This window comes from Hemitrygon akajei, chromosome 5 (assembly GCF_048418815.1).
Source record: "Hemitrygon akajei chromosome 5, sHemAka1.3, whole genome shotgun sequence".
Taxonomy (NCBI): Eukaryota; Metazoa; Chordata; class Chondrichthyes; order Myliobatiformes; family Dasyatidae; genus Hemitrygon; species Hemitrygon akajei.
The window spans coordinates 176168709-176191664 of NC_133128.1; the positions used below are offsets into that span (position 1 = coordinate 176168709).

At 39.5% G+C, this 22956-nt stretch overlaps 2 protein-coding genes across 4 annotated transcripts in view; one reads left to right on the top strand and one right to left on the bottom strand.

Annotated features, from left to right (window-relative positions):
* LOC140728501 (kalirin) overlaps positions 1-19317 on the bottom strand; it is a 723603-nt gene extending 704286 nt beyond the window's left edge. The window contains exon 1 of one of the 3 annotated variants that reach the window (XM_073047309.1): positions 18784-19311. In XM_073047309.1, coding sequence (XP_072903410.1) covers positions 18784-18850 — 67 coding nt within the window. In that variant the 5' untranslated portion in view covers positions 18851-19311. Of the gene's footprint in view, positions 1-18783 lie in introns of all 3 variants that reach the window. The other 2 variants (XM_073047304.1, XM_073047305.1) reach the window with 2 other exon arrangements.
* A 922-nt stretch (positions 19318-20239) lies between these two features.
* Positions 20240-22956, top strand: part of LOC140727407 (ropporin-1-like) — a 42098-nt gene continuing 39381 nt past the window's right edge. The window contains exon 1 of the mRNA XM_073044686.1: positions 20240-20351. The gene's annotated coding sequence lies outside the window, so the exon portion shown is untranslated. The remainder of the gene's footprint in view (positions 20352-22956) is intronic.

Below are 22956 nucleotides of genomic sequence, written 5' to 3' on the forward strand. Positions count from 1 at the left end.
CTGGGATTTGTATCATCATATTACTTTGTAGGCTCAGTCTCTCAATTTCTTTTACTTCCTTCTTTGTACTGGATTCTTATTTTTCTAATATTTCTGTGTTTTATATCCATTCTTCTGTGAAGATTTATACAAAGTATTTGTTTAATTTAATTGGCAATTCCTGAATCCTAATTATATATGCTACTCTCTTAGTAAGGGACCCATATTTGTCCTTGTTAGCCTTTTTACATACTTATAAAAGTTTTTAGAGTGTTTTTACATTTATTATCCATTTACTTTCACATTTTGCATTCCTTTATCTTCATCAATTTTGTAGTCGTGCTTTGTTAAATTCTAAAACACTCCCAATTCCTGGACTCTGCTTTTCCAGCAACTTTCAAAGCTTTGTCTTTAAATGTAAAACTATCTGCAATTTCTTCTGTAATCCATATTTGGACCACTTTTACTGTTGTGTTCTTCTGCCTTTAATGAATGCATAGTTGTTGCAATTCAAGTATTATTTCTTTAAATACTAGCTATTATCTGTCCGCTATCTTCCATGCAATTTACTGATATACTGTATCCAACAAATCTGCTTTTTCTGCCTTCATAGTTTTGTTAGTTTAGATTGGAAAACCAGTAATTGGGTTCTAGCACAACACTTTCAAACCAAATGTAAAATTCTAACATACAAAATTAATGTTACTCTTTCATTGGTCCCTTTCACAAGTTATTTAACTAAGGTACTTTCTGTTGTATAGTATTGGATCTAAAACAAGCTCTTCAATATTTTGATCTTGAAATCTATTTTTTATATATTTCAGGAATTTGTCCCCTTCACTGATTTTTTTGCCCTGTCCATATGAAGATTAACAACCTTCATGACTATTGTTGGTATGTTCAGCTCCATTTCTACATTTATATAATTTCCTGCATTACTTCTGCTAACTGTAGGGCTGTAGACAAGTTCTCACAATGTTTTCTGTCCATACCCTCATGCTGCATCTCAGCTCCACACAATTCAATCATAATTTTATATTACGATCTGCTGAGACACAATCTTTCCAATCTACACTAATGTATTCCTTTATTAATGCCTGTCTTCACCCATATATTTTTCTTTCTGTCTGTCCTTCATATTTGTGAAATATCCTGGAATATTGACTGTAGTTCCCAGTATCTCTCAACCTGCAATGGCAATCAAATTATACCTGTTTATGACAAAATGTGTTGTTAATTTATCCACCTTGTTTAAGATATCACATGTACAGGTATTTAAGTAAAATTTCTTTTATATAAAATGCCCTAAAGGCATAAGTTACTCAGAAAATAAGATCAAAAAGATACAGTGATGGACTGTTCTTACTAGTTCAGCTCATTCATCATGATAAGCTGCTGATCCAACAACATGAGGTCTCAGAGCTTACATTCAATTCAATAAGCTCAAGCAATCAAAAGCAAGGAGCTTATTAGGTTGAGCAAAAAATGCATCAGGTAGCATCTGTTTGGAGAATATAAAGACCTGTGTAAAGTTCCTATCTCAAATTTGTGACTAGTCCTAAATAAAATGCAGTCATGTAGTTTTCTTTCATAAGTTATAACAATGGGAGACATACAGAGGGTTTTATCCACTGAAAGCCATTGTGTAACCTTTTTTATATGAAAAATAGGAAGAATACAAAACGGCACAATCATTTTAATGGCGCGATTATTTTTATAGCACAATAAACCAAAAGAAAATTCTAAAACTGCTTCCCAGCTTGGCTGAAGATACCAACAAATGACAGTGCAAATCCTAAACAGGATCCATAGGAGTACTGGAATACAGAACAAGGAAGGAAGAAAAGGAAAAGAGAAGAACGCAATACCTGTAGCTTTTAAGGAAAATTGGAATTCCAAAATTTCCATTATAATTAAAATCAGTCTTCACTTACAAAAGAAAGGATGAACAGTCAAGCATGATAAAATGAATTGCTTTTCAAGAACATTTATTTTCCCAGGATTAGATAATCCTCTTAAAGTTTCTTTGCAGCCGTACTGGTTTATCATATCCAATTAGCCATCTGCTTTTGCTGTATTGCCTCCTAATGGAACATACTACCATCAATAAATGACCATAGGCAGTCCATCACCCAAACTATTGTTCAATCTGCCAAACATGTTTCCAGCAACATTGTTCTGAGCCAAAGTTACTCTGCAAAATACAGATTGCCAATTGTGATAAAGTCAACAGGAATGACCTTTCCATAGCCACCTTATCGTATTAGTTCCAAGCAGATGCCAAAACCATAGTTACAAGCAACCCATTTTACTATAAAGTGTTAAAGCCGCACACTGTTCTTTACCATTTATAACACTCTATGAATTATCACACAATAATTGTCAGGAAAAATAATTAATAGGACATAGAGTAAAGGTCACTTCCTACATGGAATGGTACAACCTGACATTTCCTAACTGGAATTGAATAATAACTAAAACAAGACCATGGTAATCACTGCCATGTGGGCAGTAAATTTCTGGTTGTCTGAAAGCAAGGTAACATTCTGGCTCATCCTGGCCTCTTGTCTAATAGTAAGGTAAAATTCAATTTGGGTGCATTTCAGTTTTAATAATTAGAGATAGTAACAAGAGTGACCGAACATAGACTAATACTACATTATTTTCACCTTAAAATTTAAAATGTGACCAAATGCTTGGATCTGTTTTTTTTTACACATTATACAGAAGCTGAAACCAAACTTGTATATCTTAAAGCACATAGGAATCCTGATTTCCATAGAACTATGGACAGAAAGAGTAAGCAAAGGCACTTGATGCTCTCCCTGGGCCTTTTCTAACAGACAATACTGTAAATGCATTAGATTCAGACAAAATATTGTCATTCCGATAAGACAAGAGGGCCTAAATACTATATATCTCTTCATTTTCCCTAGTATCCAAATGCCTGGGAAGACCTTAGTTCAATCACAGTGTAAACAGCATTAAAAACAGAGGCTAGAAATGTAGGAATATACTTACTTTTTAAATCTATGAGTCTGGAGACTTTATTCAACAACATCCAAATCATTTTGTGCAGTCAATCCTCGAGCTTCAAATCTCTCACCGAATACCTGCTCCTTCCTCCTCCTGAAAATCTCAGTTGGTGTATGACTGGATAACATAGCCCCCATGAGGCATCTCAGCATGACATCAACAATGGCAACCATTCCAACATGCACTTTCTTCACACAAGTGAAGACTATCACCGTTCAATATGTCTATCTGTATTTACTAAACAAATAAAAAAATGGGATGAAATTGAAGTTTTGTCTTATAGTTTTTAAATGAGATTCTATGGACTTCAACTACAATTTGCTGACGACACTACTATTGTTGGCAGAGTCTCAGATGGTGACGAGAAGGTGTACAGGAATGATATATATCAGTTAGCTGATAGTTTGTCATGGCAACAACCTTACACTCAACATCAGTAAGACCAAAGAACTGATTGTGGACTTCAGGAAGGGTAAAATGAGTGAGTCTTACTTCAGTGGCAGGATTTACAAACATTTGGAGAGGCATAATATGATCAGGAATGGTCAGCATGGCTTTGTCAATTTGAATTTTTTGAGAGTGTGATTAAACACAGTGATGAAAGTAGAGCAGTAGATGTAGTGTATATGGATTTCAGCAAGGCATTTGATATGGTCCCCATGCAAGGCTTACTGAGAAAGTAAGGGGGCATCTGATCCAAGGGGACCTTGCTTTGTGGATCTAGAATTGGCTTGCCCACAGAAGGTGGATCATATTCTGCATGGAGGTCAGTGACTAGTGAAGTGCCTCAGGGATCTGTTCTGGGACCCCTTCTCTTCATGATTTTTATAAATGACTTGGATGAGGAAGTGGAGAGATGGGTTAGTAAATTTGCTTATGACACAAAGGTTGGGGGGTGTTGTGGATAGTGTGGAGGGCTGTCAGAGGTTACAGTGGGACATCAACATCAACTAGGCTGAGAAGAGGCAGATGGAATTCAACCCAGTTAAGTGTGAGGTGGCTCATTTTGGTAGGTCAAATATGATGGCAGAATATAGTATTAATGGTGAGACTCTTGGCAGTGTAGAGGATCAGAGAGATCTTGGGGTCCAAGTCCACAGGACACTCAAAGCTGCTGAGCAAGTTGACTGTGTGTTTAAGAACGCATACAGTGCATTGCCTTCATCAAGCATGGGATTGAGTTTAAGAGCCGAGAGGTAATGTTACAGCTTCAAAGGACCCTGGTCAGACCCACCTGGAGTACTGAGCTCAGTTCTGGTCACCTCACTACATGAAGGATGTGGAAACTATAGGAAGGGTGCAGAGGAGATTTACAAGGATGTTGCCTGGATTGGAGAGCATGCCCTCTGAGCATAGGCTGAGGGAACTTGGCCTTTTCTTGGAGCGACGGAGGATGAGATGTGACCTGATAGCAGTGTATAAGATGATGAGAGGCATTTATCGTGTGGATAGTCAGAGGCTTTTTCCCAGGGCTGAAATGGCTAACACAAGAGGACACAGTTTTAAGGCGCTCGGAAGTAGGCACAGAGGAGCTGTCAGGAGCATGTTTTTTTACGCAGAGGGTGGTGAGGGCATGGAATGGGCTGCCAGCGACATTGCTGGAGGTGGATACGATAGGGTCTTTTAAGACACTCCTGGATAGAAAAAATAGAAGGCCATAGGTACCACGGGGTAATTTCTAAAATAAGTACATGTTCAGCACAGCATCGTGGGCCGAAGGGCATGTATTGTGCTGTAGGTTTTCTATGTTTCTGTACTCTAGTCCTTATAGAGGAATTAGAAGTGAAAAGGGGAGCAATTACACATTCCTGGGTGTCAACTCCTCTGAGGATCTATCTTGGGCCCAATATATCGATGCAGCTATAAAGGAGGCACAGCAGTGGCTATATTTCATTAGAAGTTTGAGGAGCTTTCGTATGTCACCAAAGACTCTTGCATATTTCTACAGATCCTAATGGGCGGCATCACCATCTGATATGGTGTGGTGGGGGAGGGTTACTACTGCACAGGATTGAAAGAAGCTTCAGAAGGTTGTGAACTCTGTCAGCCCATCATGAGCACTAGCCACCATAGCATCAAGGACATCTTCAAGGAATGATGCCTCAAAATGGCAGTATCCATCATTAAGGACCCCCATCATCCAGGAATGCCCTCCTCATTGCTACAGGAGATACAGGAGTCTATATGTATATATAGACCATAATACCATAAGACATAAGAGCAGAATTACGCCATCTGGCCCATCGAGTCTGCTCCGCCATTCAGTCATGGCTGATCCTTCTATTCTATTTCCACCTCCACCCCAGTTCCCAGCCTTCTCCCCGTAACCTGTGATGCTATATATATAATACGTGTGTGTGTGTGTGTGTGTGTGTGTGTGTGTGTGTGTGTGTGTGTGTGTGTGTGTGTGTGTGTGTGTGTGTGTGTGTGTGTGTAAAAAGAGTGAGAGAGACAGACCGTTACTGCAATTTACTGTAATTCGCAGTTTTTTTTCTATTATTATGTATTGCATTATACTGCTACCACAAAGACAACATATTTCATTAAATATACCAGGTGATATTATACCTGATTTTGATTCTGATTCTGAAGTTGGCCCTCATGACACCAAACTTCTACCATTAACAGGACTTTCAATGATGACAGGCCTTGCATATAAGTGCTAAAGACTGAAGCATTCATAGCCTTGTTAAGCTGGAAGTAATGACATCACTGAGTGCTCCACAATCAATAACCTAAGGGTCACTATTGGCCTGAAACTCAGCTGGGTCAGCCAAACACTGTGGCAATAGGAGCAGGTCAAAGGCTGGGACCCTAACACTGTATGGCCTTTCCACCATCTAAAAGGCACAAATTAGCAGCATGATGGAATACTTTTCACTTGGCTGGATTGAGTTTAATGCCATTAACTGTCACGAAGCTCTGAGCCATCTGGAACAAAGCAGCCATCTTGAGTGGCACCCCATCATTTATACTAACCATTCAATCCCTCCCAGCAGAGTAGGGTGCTATCACCTGCAAAATTTACTACATTTAGTCAATCAGAAAATTCCAAACTCATAACCTCTACAAACAATGAGAACAAGAATCAATACCTGTTTGTACCTCTCCAAGTTGCTGACCACCCTGTCTTGGAAATATGCCAGCATTCCTTCAGCACTGGAAATACTGAAACCATCTACTTAACAGCACAGAACTGCTTCAATGGTTCAAGAAGGTGGTTTATCACCAGCTTCTTGAAGGCAATTAGGAATGTGCAATAAGTGCTGGTGATGCACGTTATAAATAAAAGTATTGTTTTATTATTAAGATGAACACTTTCCTGTCAACATGGCACACTGCCTTTACTTTGTATTGTATTAATTGTCCAAACCAGTGCCACATTGACAGGAAAATATTCATTTTCATAATAAGACATTACTTTTAGCTTCCTGGAAAAGGACAATAAAAACTGACAAAATCACTTGTATAAAAATTGAAAGCTTCTACATCTTTGCTCTCAATCTTGTGTTCCAGATACCATAAGTTTCAAATATAAATAAACATTTCACAAAAAATTGTAAAATCATGAAAGCAATATGCAAAAATATGTATTTGAATTTTTCCATTATATAGTGGACTCCACAAGTGATATTTATGATAATAATAATAATAATAATAATAATAATAATAATAATAATAATAATAATAATAATAATAATAATAATAATAACAATAATAATATCAAGGTATAATTTAGCCTAAAAGTTTATTAGCAGATTCTGTCAACATTACGATTGACTAATCCCCAGATTAAAATTGAGCCTGTATCATGAACAGATTAGTAAATTCAATAAAATGAGAAATCTCATTAAACTCAATGCTAAAGCCACAGACGAAGGGGAGAAAAATGTAACACATAAAGCACAGAATCCATTCTGATACCAGTAATCAATTTACCCACTTTACAGCAGGTGATCAGTAATCCCATTCTGCACAGTTTGTGGCTATGCTTTCACAGAATGTCATTATTCCAACCACAGCCATAGTTTGATATTAAATGCAAAAGAAATTCAGCTCTTGAGAAGATGGGAGCATAAGCCAGTAGTATCTACTATGTCCATAAAGCTAATTAACCTACAAACACAGGAAAATCTGCAGATGCCAGAAATCCACAGCAATGCACATAAAATGCTGGAGGAACTCAGCAGGTCAGGCAGCATCTATGGAAAAGAATAAACAGCTGATGATTCGGGATGAGACCCTTCTTCAGGACTGAGAAGAAAGGGGAAAGATGCCTGAATCATTTTTAAGGCCGTCCAAATAAAATCGACTAGTAAGACTATCTCAAAAGTCTAAGTGTATGTTGGCTAGAATTTCATAGAATTACCTCAGCATTTATTATAAACAGAAGTTTCCTGTTTGCCTATCAAATTCATTTCATTACACTGGAAAATTGCACAAAATTGTTATGTGGATATACATTGCTCTAAAACATAGCAGCAAGTTGGGGGATAGAGTTCAAATCACCGCTGTACATTCCGGTTACCTATTTCACAGCACTTACTTTGACAAGCTCTTTAATTTGTTCTTCAGAATCCGAAGCAAATACCTCTGTCATTACTGATTATTTTGCATTTTTAGCCTAAGTAGTGGATAGCAGCAGATTGCACGTTAGAACAGTTCAAATTAAAGGAAAAAAAATATTTCAAGAAGCTATGCTAACAACATCAGAATAGGTTTAATATCACTGGTATATGTCATGAAATTAAATAAGTGGTGCAAAAAGGGAGAAAAAGCAAAAAAAATAGCGAGGTAATGTTCATGGGTTCAGTGTCGATTCAGCATTCTGATGGTGGATGAGAAGAAGCTGTTCCTAAAATTTTGAGTGTATGCCCAATACTGACCATCTTCCTGGCAAACGTACAGTCTATGGTAAATAAAACTGAAGATCTTTGAACTAGGGTGTTGTACCAGAGGGACACTGGGACCACTTCCATCTTTTCTTTCACTGAATTTTGGTTAACCCCTTCCATTCTGGGCGCAGCGATTCAGATTGATGGGTTCACAATACATGGCCAAGATAGGACTGTTGAGCCTTTAAAGGGCAGGGGAGGAGGAGTGTGCTTCATGATCAATGCCTCATGGTGTACAAATGTGGTAGTGCTGTCCCACTCCTGCGCATACCGTGCAATACCACGCCCACACATTGGAAAGTCTGATCATCTGGATGTATTTCTACTCCCTAATTATAGGCAGAGACTGAAGTCTGCAGCACCAGTAGTGAGAACCAAGAAGCCATGAGCAAGGGAGGCGCATGGGCACTTACAGGATTGCTTTGGACTGGACTGTATTCACGGATTCGTCTTCGATACTGAATGAGTGTGCCACAGCTGTCACTGGGTTCAATAAAACCTAAATGTGCGCCTACAAGTACTTACTATGCAAACCCAAGTCAAAACCCATGGATGAACCAGGTTCGTTGTCTGCTGGGGGATATGTCTGTGACGACCCAAATCTGTACAAGAAAACCAGGCATGACTTGCAGAGGGCTATTTCAAGTGCAAAGGAACAGTTCTGAGTGAGGTTGGAGGCAACACTGGATACACGTCAACTCTGGCAGAGTTTGCAGGCCATTACTTCCTACAAAGCGAACCCCAGCATCATGAATGGCAGCAATGCTTCACTCCCAGATGAGCTCAACGCCTTTATGCTCACTTTGAAAGGGAGAATAAAACTACGGCTATGAGGATCCCTGCTGCACCTGGTGACCCTGTGATCTCTGTCTCAGAGGCCAATGTCCAGCTGTCCTTTAAGAGGGTGAACCTTCACAAGGAGACAGACCCTGATGGAGCAACGGATAAGGCTCTGAAAACCTGTGCCGACCAACTTGTGGGGGGTGTTCAAAGACATTTTCAATATCTCGTTACTGCAGTTCCCACCTGCTTCAAAAGGGCAACAATTTTACCAATGCCCAAGGAGAGCAGGGTGAGCTGCTTTAATGATTATCATCCAATAACACTCACATCTACAGTGATGAAGTTCTTTGAGAGGTTGGTCATGGCTAGAATCAACTCCTCCCTCAGCAAGGACTGGACCCACTGAAATTTGCCTATAGCCACAACAGGTCTACAGTGGACACTCTCATTGTTTCTCACATGGCCTTGGATCACTTGGACAATACAGACACCTAGATCATGATGCTGTTTATTGACTACAGCTCAACATTTAACACCATTATTTCTTCAGCTATGCTGGAAAAACTCCACAACCTGGGCCTCTGCAACTGGAACCTTGACTTCCTAACCGGAAAACTACAATCTTGTGGATTGGAAATAACATCTCGACGCTGACAATTAACACTAGCACACCTCAGGGATGTGTGCTTAACCCATTGTTCACTCTCTCTACACCCATGACTGTGTGGTTAGGCAACTCAAATGTAATCTATAAATTTGCTGATGATACAACTATTGTTGGCAAAATCTCAGATGGAGACGAGAGGACATTTTCTAAGGTGGGGATATCCAGAACTAGAGGACACAGCCTCAGAATTGAGGGGCAGCCTTTTAGAACAGAGGTAAGGAGGATCTTTTTTTTAGCTTGAGAGTAGTGAAACTGTGGAATGTTCTGCCACAGACTGTGGTGGAGGCCAAGTCGGTGAGTATATTTAAGGCGGAAATTGATAGTTTCCCAGTCGGTCAGGACGTTAAAGGACATGGCGAGAAGGCACGTGTATAGGGTTGAGTTGGATCCAGGATGAGCCATGATGGAATGTTGAAGCAGACTTGATGGGCTGAATGGCCTAATTCTTCTCCTATGTCTTATGACATACAGGAGAGAACTATACCAGCTAGCTGAATGGTATTGCAGCAACAACCTTGCACTCAATGTCAGTAAGACCAAAGAACCAATTGTGAATTTCATAAAGGGTAAGAAGAGAGAACATATACCAATCCTCACAGAGGGATCAGAAGTGGAGAGAGTGAGCAATTTCAGGTTCCTGGCTGTTAATATCTCTGAGGACCTAACCTGACCCAACATATTGATGCAGCCATAAAGAAGGCAAGACAGCTGCTATATTTCATTAGGAGTTTGAGGCAATTTGGTAGGTCACCAAAAGCACTTACAAATTTCTACAGATGTACCAAGGAGATCATTCTAACTGGCTGTACCGCTGTCTGGCATGGGGAGAAAGGGCTACTGCACAGGACTGAAGTAACATGCAAGGAGTTGTAAACATAGTTAGCTCCATCATCAGCACTAGCCTCTGTAGTGTCCAGGGCACCTTCAAGCAGCAGTGCCTCAAAAAGGTGGCGCCATCACCCAGGACATATTCTCTTCTCATTGCTACCATCAGAAAGGAGGTACTGAAGCCTGAAGGTACACACTCAACAATTCAGGTAGAGCTTCTTCTCCTCCGCCATCCAATTTCTGAATGGACATTGAACCCTTTAACACTACGTCACTACTTTTTTTATTTCTATTTTTTGCACTACTTATTTGATTTAACTATTTAATACATATATACTTACTGTAATTCACTTTTACTCTCTCTACCATTATGTTTTGCATTGTACTGCTTTCACAAAGTTAACAAATTTCACATCAAATGCCAGTGATATTAAACCTGATTTTGATTCCTGTATCTCCTCCTTGATGGTAGCAATGAGAAGAGGCAATGGTAGCAATGGGTGATGAATGTCTTTAATGATGGATGCAGCCCTTTTGAGGCATCGCCTTCTGAAAATGTAGTCAATGCCAGGGAAGCTAGTGCCCATGATGAAGCTGGCTGCACCTGCAACATTCTGCCACTTCTTCCGATCCTGTGCAATGGTCCCTCCATACCAGACAGTGATGCAATGGGTAAAATGCTCTCCGTATTTGAAGAAATTTGGTACAGTCTTCAGTGGCATACCAAGCCACCTCAAACTCCTAATGAACTACAGCTGCTGTTGTGCCTTTTTTGTAATTGCATCATTATGTTGGGCCTAGGTTAGATCTTCAAAGATGTTGATAGCCAAGAACTTAAAACTACTCACCCTTTCTACTTCTGATCCCTCAATGAGGACTGGTGCAAGTTTAACTTCCTGAAGTCTACAATCAATTCCTTGGTCATATACTGCTTTATAAGTTTCTGACGCTATCCAATAAAAGTAGGGAAAATGATAGTTAAATATGAGTTATAATTAACAATGTCCTCAGCAGAAGGTCATAGAAGCTTATGAAGAATTCATCTGCAAATGGCAGCCACACCTGTTGAATGGTGTAAAAGGTATTAAAAGAGCCAGAGAAACACATTTGCAGTTCAATTGCCTTACAGGCTGTAGCTATGACCCCAGCTTGGGTAACAAACTGTTGAAAAAACAGTATTCAAAATAAGGCTAAGCAGATGACTGCAAGTAAATTCAATAAAGTTATTAACGCACAAGAATTCTCATATTTCTAGATTCAGATTTATTTATCACGTGTACATTGAAACATACAGTAAAATGTGTCATTTGCTTTAACAAGCAGCCTGCAGTGTTGCCACACATTCTGGTGCCAACAAAGAATGCCTACAATGTTCGACAGAAAAACACAAACAGCAGCAACATCAATAAAACAAGACAATAACAGCAAAACAAGCCCCTTTCCAATCCCTCCAATCCACCCAATCACACACCTATACAGGCTTCCAACTCCAGGACAGGCCACCTCTGTGCCTTCAGACCTTGTCCCCGGATTCTCAGACTCACAGACATCACACCTCCAACTTCACACCTCACCCTAGGATGCCCTTCGTGGGTTTGAACTTTGGGCCTCGACGTCTGGACTCATACAGACCACCGACGCCAGAAACCTAGGCCCTTGTGACTCCTTCTGGCCTCTACCTTCAACTTTGCCCTCCAGACTTCACCAGGTTTGACCTTTGGCCCTCTACTTCTGGACTCGCATGGACTTTGACCTCTGGATTTGCACAAACCTCTAATCTTGGTGACCTGAAGGTCACTGGCCCTTGTGACTCCCACTTGTATCTGGGACTTGCTGCCTGTATGGATTTCCAAATTGGAACCAGTTTCTGACCTGGGGATTACTGGTTTCTTTAGTGCCTGCATTATGACTTCCAGCAGCGCTGATGTTCAACCGAGGAGCACTCTGATCTGGACTTGAACATCTTCCTATACTCTTCATTCACTAACCCTGACCTCTAACTCTCCTTCATCCCTGCCCCTAAACCCTAACCTGAACCTTAACTTCCCTCTCTGTACCCAAAACCATCCCTACAAAACTAAACAAAACAGCTAAGTCTGAGTTACAATATTGATGGACATCACAACTTGGCATCTTCTTGACCAGATTACTTCATGTCCTTTCTTTAGATTATCAATTTCTCAAACTAGATTTTGAGCTTCACAATATGCCTAGTTCTGAATTAAGGAAGGTACTGTAAATGTTTTTTGAAAGCAGCAAGCATTACATCACTTGGATGTAAAATTAAAGATCCTGTGCGATCCATTCAATAAAAGTGCATCAATGGAGACCTCGACAGAATCTGCAGTGCTTACACTTAGGCCATCTGTGCCAGAGCAAATAAGAACTCTTAAAAACTATACAAAGGGTAAAGCAACATATTGGAGAAAAGTTCAAGAGAACTTTAAAGGTCACTTGGAGCAATACTGGGTAATTTCAATGTACAGTGTCAGGGTAGAAATAAGTCAAGAACAAGAGAATAAGAAAGATACCCACACAAAAAAATCTTCCAACAAGATTGTGTTTTCCTTCCATGAAACATTATGAGGTCAGTGAGAAAGCAGAAAAATGGTGTTGAGAGGGAAAATAAATCAGCCATGATAGAATGGCAGAGCAGACTTGATGGGCCAAAATGCTAATTCTGCTCCCATGTTTTATGGCAATTATTGATGACTTATTTTAGTCTACAATGCTGACAGTGAAATCTGTCTATTTTTTTAAAACTAATTATATTTCATATAGCCAACTATATTCCATTATATTCTAGGCCTGTTCAAATGAATGCTAGTATTGCATTTGTCTTCTTTACAACTGACTCAACCTGCAAGTCAACCTCTAGAGAATCCTGCCTGAGGATTCCTAACTCCCTTCACACCTCTGATTTCTGTATTTTACCATGTTTAGAAAATAGTCTATGCTTTTATTCCTTCTACCAAAGTGCATGACCATACATTTCTCTGCACTAGAGTCTATTTGCCATTTCTTTGCCCATTCTCCTGATCTGTTTATGCCCTTCTGCAGACTCCCTGCTCCCTCAGCACTACCTGCCTCAGTTCCATTACCCAATACTTGTTTGCTGGTTGTAACATTTGCCGTTTACTATTCTGCAAGACACACTAGGGGAATCCACCAAACAATCTTCTATTTATCTACTCAAAACAAAATCTCCTTTCTGGAAACAGAAGTTTTTTTTAGATTTCCATCCAACCCAATTCAAACATACTGTAAATATATATCTAAACATGAGAAATAGGAGCAGGAGTCGGCCATCTGGCCTGACAAGCCTGCTTTGCCATTCAATAAGATCATGGGTGATCTGGCCACTGTCTCAGATCCACCTACGTTCCTTTTCCCCGTAACTCTTAATTCTCCTACTATGCAAAATCTATCTAATTGTGTCTTAAATATATTTAGAGAGGTAACCTCTACTGCTTCACTGGGCTAAGAATTCAACAGATTCAGTACTCTCAGGGAAAAGCAGTTCCTCCTAATCTACTCTCTTGAATTTTGAGGCAATGTTCTGTAGTTCTCGTCTAACCTTTCAGGGGAAACAACTTTCCTAACTCTAGCTGATCTACTTCTTTCATAATTTTATGCATTTATAAAATCCCTTCTCATTCTTTTAAATTCCAAGTCAATTCCAGAGATGGTTAGCCTATGAGGAGTGATTGAGTCACTTGAGTATGGTCCTAGGTGACTCAATCACTCCTCACAGGCTAACTCCATCTCTGGAATCAACTTGGTGAACCCTTTCTGAACTACTGCCAAAGCCTATAATTTTTTTCTCAAGTAAGAAGACCAGTATTGCATGTAATACTCCAGGTGTGGCCTCACTAGTACCCTGCACAGTTGCAGCATGATCTTAAATTCAATGATTTCCCTTGACAGCCTGTTGCACCTGGAAACCGACCTTTCATGATTCATGCACAAGCACTCCCAAGTCCTCCACACAGTAGCATGCTACAGTCTTTTACCATTCAAACAATAATCCTCTATTTTCCCTTCCACAATGGAAGACCTCACATTTACCAATATTGTACTCCATCTGACAGACCCTTTCCCAATCACTTAACCTATCTACATTGAATGGCTACTTTATTAGGTATATCTGTACACATGCTTGTTAATATCAAATCTGTCCATCATTTGGCAGCATCTCAATGCAGACATGGTCAAGAGGTTCATTTCTTGTCCAGAACAAACATGAGAATGGGGAAGAAATGTGGTCTAAATGATTTTCACCCTAGTATGCATTGATGCCAGATGGGGTGGTTTGAGTATCTCAGAAACTGCTGATCTCTTGGGATCTTCACACACAAGTATCTGTGTGTGGTAGTTCTGTAGGTGAAAGTGCCCTGTTAACGAAAGAGGTCAGAGAAGAGTGGCCAGATTGGTTGAAGCTGACAGAAAAGTGACAGTACCTCAGATAGCAATGTGTTACAACAATGGTGTGAAAGCACAACACTTTGAACCTTGAACTGGATGGGTTACAGCAGCAGAAGAGCACACCGGAGGTGCACTCTTGTAACCAATAAAGTGACCACTGAGAGTATCATCTCTCTGCAGGCTCTCCATATCCTTTGCACAATTTCCAGCATAGCAAGTTGTCAATATGGGTATAATGCAAACGGGCACAGTCCAGGCTGCAAGAGGTCATACTGCTCAAATACCATCTATAAATTTGCTGACAATACAACCATTGTTGGTAGAATCTCAGTTGGTGACGAGAGGGCATATAGGAGTGAGATATGTCAACTAGTAGACAGTTGTCGCAGCAACAACCTAGCACTCAACGTCAGTAAGACTAAAGAGCTGACTGTGGACTTCAGGAAGGGTAAGACGAAGGAGCACATACCAATTCTCATAGAGGGATCAGAAGTGGAGAGAGTGAGCAGCTTCAAGTTCCTCAGTGTCAAGATCTCTGAGGACCTAACCTGGTCCCAACATATCAATATAGTTATAAAGAAGGTAAGACAGCGGCTATACTTTATTAGGAGTTTGAAGAGATTTGGCATGTCAACAAATACACTCAAAAACTTCTATAGTTGTACCGTGGAGAGCATTCTGACAGGCCGCATCACTGTCTGGTATGGAGGGGCTATTGCACAGGACCGAAAGAAGCTGCAGAAGGTTGTAAATCTAGTCAACTCCATCTTGGGTACTAGCCTACAAAGTACCCAGTACTTCAGGGAGCAGTGTCTCAGAAAGGCAGCATCCATTATTAGGGACCTCTAGCACCCAGGGCATGCCTTTTTCTCACTGTTATCATCAGGTAGGAGGTACAGAAGCCTGAGGGCACACACTCAGCAATTCAGGAACAGCTTCTTCCCCTCTGCCATCTGATTCCTAAATGGACATTGAATCTTTGGACACTACCTCATTTTTAAAAATATACATTTTTAAAAACTATTCAATATATGTAATTGATTTACTTGTTTATTTTTGTTTAATTTTATTTTTTTTTTCTCTGCTAGATTATGTATTGCATTGAACTGCTGCTGCTAAATTAACAAATTTCACATCACATGCCGGTGATAATAAACCTGATTCTAATTCTGAGGGATGCAGTGAAATTCAGTACAGCCAATGCAAAGTCTCTGTAGGGAAGGACCATAATCTAGACTCCTTCTGCTACCGCATATGGAGGGAAGAAATGTGAGTGTGAAAGTCCCTCGAACAATGAAAATTATGTATCACCCTAAAGGGCCATATGTGTGGCATGGGGCTAGGATTGTTTGTTGTCCTTTAAAAAAATTGCTTGCATTACTGATCTGGATGCATCATAGTTTGGTATGGCAACAGCTTCGCCCAAGACTGCAAGAAACTACAGAGTGGTGGACAACTCAGTACACCACAAAAACTAGCTGTACCTGTGCCCCCATTTCTCACTGCCTCAGTAATGCAGCCAACATAATCAAAGACCACTTCCATTCCAGATGTTCTCTCTTCACCCACTCCAAGACAGACTTTGACTCACTGTCTACTTTATTGTGGCCTTGCACCTAATTGTCTGCACTGCTCTTTTGCTGTCACTGTAACACTATATTCTGCATTCTGTTATTGTTTTACCTTTGTATAACTTCGATGCATTGTTGCGTTGAAATGATTTGCATGGATGCCATCCAGTACATGTGACAACAATAAATAAACACTAGAACATGAGATATAATGATAGTTATATAAAATAAATGTTACATAGTAAATATTGACAATTACAAGTTAACTGATATTGATGGTATAATATTTTTGAGAAAATAAAAGGATATGCGTGGCTACAGTAAGTCAGGAAGTAAACGCTAAAAGTATGTTATATTTTTACATGTTTAACATACAAAGTCTTTTTTTAAACTTTGACTGCTGCACATCACTTTGAAATAATGTGAAACGTTTGCTTAAACTAACCTGAATGAAAATAAGTTTTAAACATTGTAAGACTCATAACCAATAAACAACTTTCTTAAAGAGGTACACTACGACAATGACTGAGATTATCAAAAATTAAAACTAAATATTATTTTAATAATCAAAGCATTAATAAAATACACCAATGCCCATTTGTTTTAGTTAAGCATGTGTTGACTATTGCAATGAAGCAAATTTCTGCTAGTGCTTGTGCCTGATCATTACTCCAGAAGGACACTGGATCTACTTTCATTATGCATTGAAGGCAATGCCTAATTTTCAACCACTGCAATTGATGGTTTCAAATTTTATCAGACAAAACAGACTAAGAAATTATCCATGACTTTAATTTGTATTTGGTGCCATAAGCATAGGTGTTATAAAAGATAGACCTTATTCCTTTCTTAGTTCTTTTCCCATCCTTAATACTAATAGTGAAGTAACTCTACTCCAGCTTCATGATCACCCACCACTAACTAAAAATAACTTACAATAGCTGATTAGTGGTGTAATAGTTCCAAACAAGCAAATATGAAGAAATGAATGGTTGAGTAATCATTGATGGTGGCAGGAGATCTCAAGTATGACTGGCAGATAGTTAAGTCTAAATGCAAATCAATCTAGAGCTCTAAATTCAAGAACACACTCAAGTTTCAAATTGAAATAAATGCACCAAGCTGTCATTTCATTAATTCAATTGGAGATTCTTTATAAGATTTTAAAGTAACAGAATATGACAAGATCAGAGTCGAATCTCTCCTGGATACTGTACTTGTTATCTTTAACCATTTACACGCCTAGGAACAGCAGCTGTGCATCCACTGACTATAACAGATAAAGATAAAATCGGCTTGCTGCTTGTCAAACTATCACACCTGACCCTGGACTACCATGGGGGAAAAAACATAAGGAAGTAATTACTTGAAGCACAAAGCTAAATTTGGAACTGCTGTTATTTTTAAAAATGCAGAAAAATCGATTACATCACGAATACAACATCTGGCGAGTTGGGGAAAAGAAAATGTCACGGAATGACCTTCACCTCCACTCCAAGGTACGAGAATCTCCTCGCCTGGATTGATAACATCTTTGGTTAGAAAGAAACAACTGAAGATAATTCATCAACCGAAGTGGTTATATTCCTGTGTAATATATATGGTGATATATTGTTGCCCATAATTATGATGTCATCACAGTTATATTAGAGTAGTGTTAACAGGCGGGAGGATGTGTTAGCTTCTACTATGATGTGACCGCACAAGCTTGCGTTACCATTTTGTAGATGGAAAAAAATAACTCTCGCAACCCAATTCACCCGCTAAGAGGATAATTAAAAGTTGATAAAATTGTAATGTTTCTATAACACAACACGGCCACAAACGAGTAGCGAAGGCGGACCCGCTGGTTTTAGCACAGATCTCACGCGTGTGTAGAGCTAATACTGTACTGTATTGGATATCTGGGGTGCAGCTCGGTGGCAGTTCTGGAAACGGTGTATCATATATCTTACATATAACTTGAAATTGCTGCACCAAAATTGTACTATTTATTAAACTAAAGTCGATATACTTTTATATTATTTTGGGGAAATAAGTACAATGCATCCTTGCAATCCTAACAGGAAACTGAGCATTTTCAGAGTTGGTAATGATTAATCGGTTAAATCTCCACTCGCGTGTGATTTTGCACAAGATAATAATTTGTCAAAAATCCAAAGGATGTGATTTTGATTTCCTTGGAGGCACAAAGCGCCATTGAGCTGAGTCCACAGACTTGGCCCGGCAGCTGTGCAGTGATATTACGCCAAGACATCAGAAATGCTCTTCTTCTTACACTGATAATATGCTATCAATCACTCTAATCTTAAAAAAAAGTCAGAATAATTGAAGTACGAATGCTAGTTATCTGGATGACAGATGTCAGGCATGTTGCTCAAAATTTGATTCAACAGCATCAGATATCCCGAAACCGTTTCATTGTTTAATGTTCACGAGCATGAACACTACAGACGAGTCAGCCAAACAGCGGCCACACTAACTCGTGAAATGCAATAGTAATACTGGGCATACTGCTGCATGCAATAATCGGGACCGATAACCACTTCTCAACCATCCTCACAACCCCTAACCTTTTTCCCAAATCGTATCCCCCTACCTGTCTTGAAAAATGCTGCGATGTCACCATCGTTGACGCACTCGTCCGTCTCTTCTGCGGAATTCATCGTTCGCCTAATGCAGAAAATACAAAAGAACTACATCCACTTCTACTACAGACTGAGCTTCATATTCGCTGCTGGCTGTCTGCTGCTGTTAGGTGTCAGTGTTTTGGAGAAAGCTGTGCTCGACTAAAAGTCTCTGCATTTGTCCTCTATTGTTCAAAGGCGCCCTCCTCTCTCCAGCAACAGCATCACAATACCAACAATAGATTACACATGGGCTCGGCTCAATGCATTGCCACTAGTGACAGCTCCTTCAGACCACAACTTAGATCCAAAGCTGCTTCAATTAATCACTCCTCCCGATGAGCCGTACATGAATGGCGAATAAAGTGTTTCAATATAACGACGGCTGCAAAGCCTTCAATGGAAATTATCCCAATGACAAGGGGCCGGGAGGAGCCAGTAACACCAGCCTTCGGATTGTATACATTTTATATCGGTCGGCTGGAAAGAAAATAAGCCGCAGCAAAGATCGCGGAGAGTCGCCAAATAACAGCAAGGATCTTCAGTGATGAGAAGAGAACGGTTCCTTGTTTTAAGAAACTCTTAATCTCAGAACAATGGTGAAAATACCCCAAACGCAAATCACAATCGCTGAGATTTGCAGCCTCGCTGCGCCAAGGAGTGGCCACATTGCGCCTTCTAGCGTTTGTCGACGCACTGAACCACATCCGATTCCTCGAATTTTGCATTGTATATACACAATTACGGTCTGAGCATTACGAGTAGCCTTTCAATCAGATTAAATGTTATTTTATGCAAAATGGTGGAGGAGGGGACTGGATATATTTAACAATGAGGTTTAAAATGATAGTATTGACCAAGAAGAGGGATTTTGACGCCTTATGGAAATAACTTCGTTAACATTGAAAATGGATTAAAAGCGAAAGCCAAATCATTGTCAGTTTAGTGTAAATCAGATGCCTGTTAATGAGATGCTAGAATAAGGCATTCCCTGCGGACCTAGCCCACCTGTTGTCGCCAAACTCTTTTTGTAACCACAATCCATCTGCTCAACATTCGTCCTAGCAAAAATCAACTCAATGATCACAAGTAATCAGTGGATATAGAAGCCTGCTTCTCTGTGAACACGATGCATCCCTGTGTGATTTAAAGAGACGAGATACACGAAGTGTGTCATTGATACGCAGGGATATTTACTGTTTATTTTCAAAATGTAAAATAGTAAATCAAAACCAAAAGTCTTTTGTTGTTCTCGGTTATAACGACGCCAGATCATACGTCTAAAGTGCTTAGTAGTATACATTTGCTCAAGCCGTTTATGATCAAATCACTGGGTTTGATTACGTCAAGATGCATCAGTTTGTTGAATAAGGGCAGAGCGTGGTCAAATCATCTGTGCCGTAGCTGGGTTGCTAAGAAACAGTGTAGCGCAATAAAACAACTAGAAACTGTAACATAGTAATCAGCGTGATATTTGGATTGTTATATATAAGCGTCATTTAAATCAACGCCGGTAAAGGGCTCGTCTAGACGTTTACAGGTATTTGTTAATGGAGTTAATGATTTATCTCTATTTTGCCTATTAACTAGATATCCACGTTTCTAGTGATAGAATTTCAACCGAACCTTCAAGACTCCCTTTTAAACTGACATTTCCCCATTTTCCTTTCTCCTTCTCCTGGACAACGTTGGAAGCTGGTGGTTTCATTAGCTTGGTTATTCTTCAGGTGAGGGTCTTGATGATAACTACTGACAGGAGATTGAATTACAAAAGGTGCATTACTTAACTCCCTCACCTAACAAGCACTGAGATTTTCTTAAGTGCCAGGACCATCTTTCTAGACAGTCCCTTGGGCTAGATGGTGATTGCCTCTACTGATGAGTGAAAGCTGGCTCTGAGTGATTTATTTGAATGTGAGATAGCTATTGAATATTCACTAGAACATCATCCTGATAGGGAAAGGTCTTGTGTCATTACTCCACTACTGTATTAACAGTAACTGCATCCACTTATCCCCATCTCTGCACCATTTCCATCTAGAACTTAACATAGGTTTTATATTTTACCTGGGTCAGTTGGCTGTATACACCTCCCAACATATTAATGGACAGCCCCATCGCAATTATCTTAACTGAGGCAAGCTTTGTGTCCAGTAATCATTTTATCTATAAAATTGCATTTGGTGTCTTAATCTTCAAATGTGGGAACAGCACGTTTATTTGTGCTAGCCTGTGTATATAGTCTTTTTCCTCACATCAATATTACATTAGAGAAATATACATTTTTGATTTGTTTAAAAAAGACATATGTTAGTATAAAAGGAGATATTCTATTTCAGCAGTCCTGTTTTGCAATTTGTGTGAAAAGGTGGGAGCATCTTAACAAAAGACTGCAATAGTTCAAGCAGCAATTTCACTGTACCCACTGAGAATGCCTAGGACAAGGCAATAAATGTGGCCTTGGCAAATCAGGCATATCTAAGAAGGCTTTCTTCTTAATTATCTTAGCCACAGTTGAATGAGAGGGAGGAAGATAGAGAGATTCAACAATGAAAAGAAAAAAGCAAGGCCAAAGAGTCGATAGAAGCAACCAGTTAATAAAACGCTGGAATAAAGCATTGCCTTAGGATCCAGCCCCACCTATTGTCCTTAAACACTTCTTGTAACCACATTCCATTTGCTCAACATTAGAACAGGCAAGGTTACTTGTAGGTCTAATGTTACTTGCCACATCAACTGAAGACTGAGTATTATCAGGCTTCTTATCAGGTCCATTGCTTGTAGTAATGGACTGCCTTGTTAATTGAGAAGTTGGAACTGTGCAGTCATCAGTAAACATCCAATCACTGGCCTTAAGTTTAAGAGGTCATTGATAAAGCAACTGAAAAGATTCCTTTAGGAAGTGTGCTGAAGTGATTGGCTTCTAAAAATTATAAATGTCCTTTATTGCTCTGGTATGGTTCAAATAACAACTACTTCCAGTTAATTAAAGAGTCATACAGACTAGATATAGGCACCTTGGCCCAACTAGTCTATGCTGACCAAGATGTTCAGCTGAGCTAGTCCCAATTGTAAATGTTTGACCCATATCCCATCTATCCATGCACCTGTTCTGAAACATTGTAATTACACCCACCTCTAAAACTCTCTCTGGCAGCTTCCATGTATAGTCACCCCCTGCATGAACATCTTGCCCATCAGGACCTTTTTAAATCTTTGCCTTCTCACCTTAAATCTATGCTCTCCAGTTTCAGACTTCCCTGCCCTAGGAAAAAGACAATGACCATCCACTGTATCTACACACCTCAATATTTTATGCACCTCTGTAAGACCTCCATCAACCTTCTACACTCCAGAGAAAAAGATCCCAGCTTATCTAACCTTGCCTTATTACTCAAGCCTAGTAACATCACTTGAATCTCTTCTGCAACTTTTCCAGCTTAATGACATCTTACTTGTAGCTGGGTGGTCAGAACAGCACAGACTACTCCAAGTGTGATCTTATCAACATTTTTAGTTATTACATAATGTATTAACTCCTTTACTCACTCCCCTGACCTATGAAGACAAGCATGCCAAACATCTTCATCACCCTGTCTACCCTGCAGGGAATGTATATTTGTACCACTAGATCTCTGTGCTCTAGAACACTCTATATCCATCTCATTTGCCCTGATTTAACTGATCAAAACGTAGCAATTGGACTTTGCTTTTTAATTTTCTAATTGTGTCTTTTGTAAAAATAGTGTCTAATTCATACTTAATTCATATTTTTCTCTTGAATGCTAATTATATGATGGTATTTGACTATGCTGCTGCTTCAAGTAAGCTTTTTGTGGCACCTTTGCATTCATGTACTCATGCATTTACAATAAATTCAACTTTGATTTTGATTGTGAAGAGGACTCTGGATGGCTGGCTGAGCTAGATATGCCATTGTTTGGCTCAATGCTCTATGATTAGTTTCACCTGATTTTTTTTTGTGTATGTCGGGCCAATTGTACATACTGTTACAAGTGGAAAGACAGAAGTTCAGATGGGATTGAAAGACTCTGGTGTATAATGAGGTAGTTTACAAAGTTAAGAGCACTGGTGGACAATTCGCAAAGGTGACTGAAAGGTCTCTATCAATAATAAGCAGACAC